The sequence below is a fragment of the Scardinius erythrophthalmus genome (genome assembly GCF_964197995.2).
Source record: "Scardinius erythrophthalmus genome assembly, chromosome: 17".
NCBI classification, from domain to species: Eukaryota; Metazoa; Chordata; class Actinopteri; order Cypriniformes; family Leuciscidae; genus Scardinius; species Scardinius erythrophthalmus.
Window position 1 is genome coordinate 24,881,191 of NC_138237.1, and position 2,520 is coordinate 24,883,710.

The 2,520-nt window shown below is 35.7% G+C and overlaps 1 protein-coding gene across 1 annotated transcript; it reads right to left on the reverse strand.

The window, feature by feature from the left end:
- Positions 1-1,168: 1,168 nt before the first annotated feature.
- Positions 1,169-2,098, reverse strand: LOC308705252 (olfactory receptor 10H1-like; the record flags this gene model as incomplete). The annotated part of the gene is made up of 1 exon (XM_081390167.1): positions 1,169-2,098. The coding sequence occupies one exon, from the start codon at positions 2,096-2,098 to the stop codon at positions 1,169-1,171; it is 930 nt and encodes a 309-aa protein (XP_081246293.1).
- Between the last annotated feature and the right edge of the window lie 422 nt (positions 2,099-2,520).

Genomic DNA, 2,520 nt, shown 5'->3' on the forward strand with positions numbered 1-2,520 from the left:
TACCAAAGTTTTTTTTATATTCACCGATTCAGACTTCTTGTGAGCTCAGTGTGGGACAGATCAGTTGTTTTAACCATTCATTAAAGTGAATGGTTCAAAGGAGTCATTCGTTTGCATATCGGATGCGTCATTAGTGGACGTGTAGCCTACGGCATGCACGCATTGTGTAATTATCTCGGCAGTTTAGGACATCGTACAAGATTTTACCATCGTGTCAATTTATTTTGATTCATATCCGCGAGGGAGAGAGAGCAAGACAGCGCTCAACGTGTTGTTTGAAGACGTGAGAGTACGCGCACGCTTAGACGCTAAGTAAATACAAGCTTAGTTTGGTCTAAAGCACACGCCGCAAGTGCACTTAAGGCATGTCTGAATCCACTTTTGCTAGTTTAATGATGGGGAAAATATTCAGCGCTGAAACTAGCAAAAAACACTTGCGTCGTGCTTGGGCCCCTAGAGTTTATGAATTCAATTAAAAAGAACAAGGATACAAAGCAATATACATATTAACCAATACTAGGGGATACATTCCAGATTAATGAACCTCAGTATATCATGGAGAATTGTCTATGTATAGTATGTCATCCAACTGAAAGTTGGATTTGGGTAGCTTATTTTGATTGTAACTACGTATAGCAAGATCGCAATACCCTCTACTGATATTGTATAACCACAATGGAAAGGCTGAAGGGTGAAGTACCCTTCTTACATATACAGTTGGGGAGTTGAGAATTTTGTGATCTAGGGTTGACTCAATCAAAGCTCACTGAAGTTTCAAATATTCTTGCTTTCTGTGCATGTGCAAGTGCTGATGCACAAATATTGTCTGCTTTTATTATTTACACACATATTGCTTAATTCATCCTCATTATCATATAAAGTAATTAAACATTTGAAATGATAAAAAGAACAAATTAAAAGTATTTATATTTATTTAATGTACACCAGCTGTAAATTATGCATTCATTACTATGCTGATTGTTATCACATATTATTATACATGTCTTTACATGCGACCTGCTTTGTCTGCTATACCTACACAGGGAAGAAATTAAAATACATATTGAAGTTTTTACAATTTCAAATTTGCACTCAAAGTAAATGTTCACATCAGAACAGTGGCTAATTTATTGCATACATTATTATTTTAATCAATTAAAAGCTGGAATTAACTTTTTTTTCTGCAAAGTTTTAACATTCTTTGTCTTATTACCTTGGCTTGTAAACCATATATTATGGGATTCAATCCTGGTGGTATAACATGAAACATAACATTCCCGAACTTCCTACTCTCAGCATATTCTGGGAAACGATGGAGAAATATTGGTACAAATCCACAGATCTGCATGATAATATAAACAGCTAAGTGAGTGCTGCAGGTTTTAATGGCTTTGCTGTTGGTTGCTTTGTTTTTGCTTTTTATACATACCATTGCTATTCTGAGATATGTCAATAACACCCACCCCAATGAGGAGGTGAGTAAAACCACAGTAAAACTTAATCCATATACATTATTAATCACTGTGTTTTCACAGGACAGTTTAAATAGTGAAGGGTTATCACATGAGTGGTTTGGAATGAATGATCTGCAGTGAGACAGACGCACACTGAGGCCGATCAGAATTCCCACCGAAACTACTGCAGCACCCCAGGCTCCTGCTGACAGTTTAACTATCATTTTACTGCTCATTATAGTTTGGTATCGCAGTGGATTGCATATGGCCACATATCTGTCAAAGGCCATGATCATTAAAATAGTATTGGAGGTTGTTCCATATAAATGTGTAAAAAATGCTTGGAAAACACACTCCACATGTGTGATGTAGCGCTCAGAGGGGTCTGTTAATAAGTCTTTCAGTAAACGCGGTATTAGAACAGTTGCTCCCATAATATCACTCACTGGCAAGTGACAGAAAAGAATGTGCATAGGCTGGTGTAAACTTTTTTCTGATGAGATCTGAATCAAAATCCAAATGTTAGACACCATTACAAAGACATAAGCTATCAACAGAAAAATGAACGTGAGCTTGCTGGACTGTGGTGTAACTTGCAGTCCGTCCAGTAAGAGTACACTGTATCTGAATGTCAGGTTATCCATTTGTGACCTAAAGAAAACATACAAATTAAGTGACAAACACTTGTATTAACAGCATATTCTCTCAAAGCATTGCTACAAGTAGATCATATCTTCCAGAGCGTAGTCATATAATGCTGAAAAGATAATAACTAGGGTTTTCTTAGTAGTCACGCTTTACAATCTATTTCTTCCTGTAGAAAGTCTACTCATTTTTTTCAAGGGAATTTGACTTTTTTTTTTTTTAAACTCGCTTACAGAACTCAAGCTATTGTTGATCACTGTAAAATTATGTAACATAATTTTGATATAATATGACTACATTTGAAATATTCTTAATTTACCAAGGACAATGACCGATATATACACAGTTGTCTAGTCACTTTATATACAGAGTCATCTAATCTATTAATCAGTGTTACTGAGTTATCATTTGAAGAGCACAA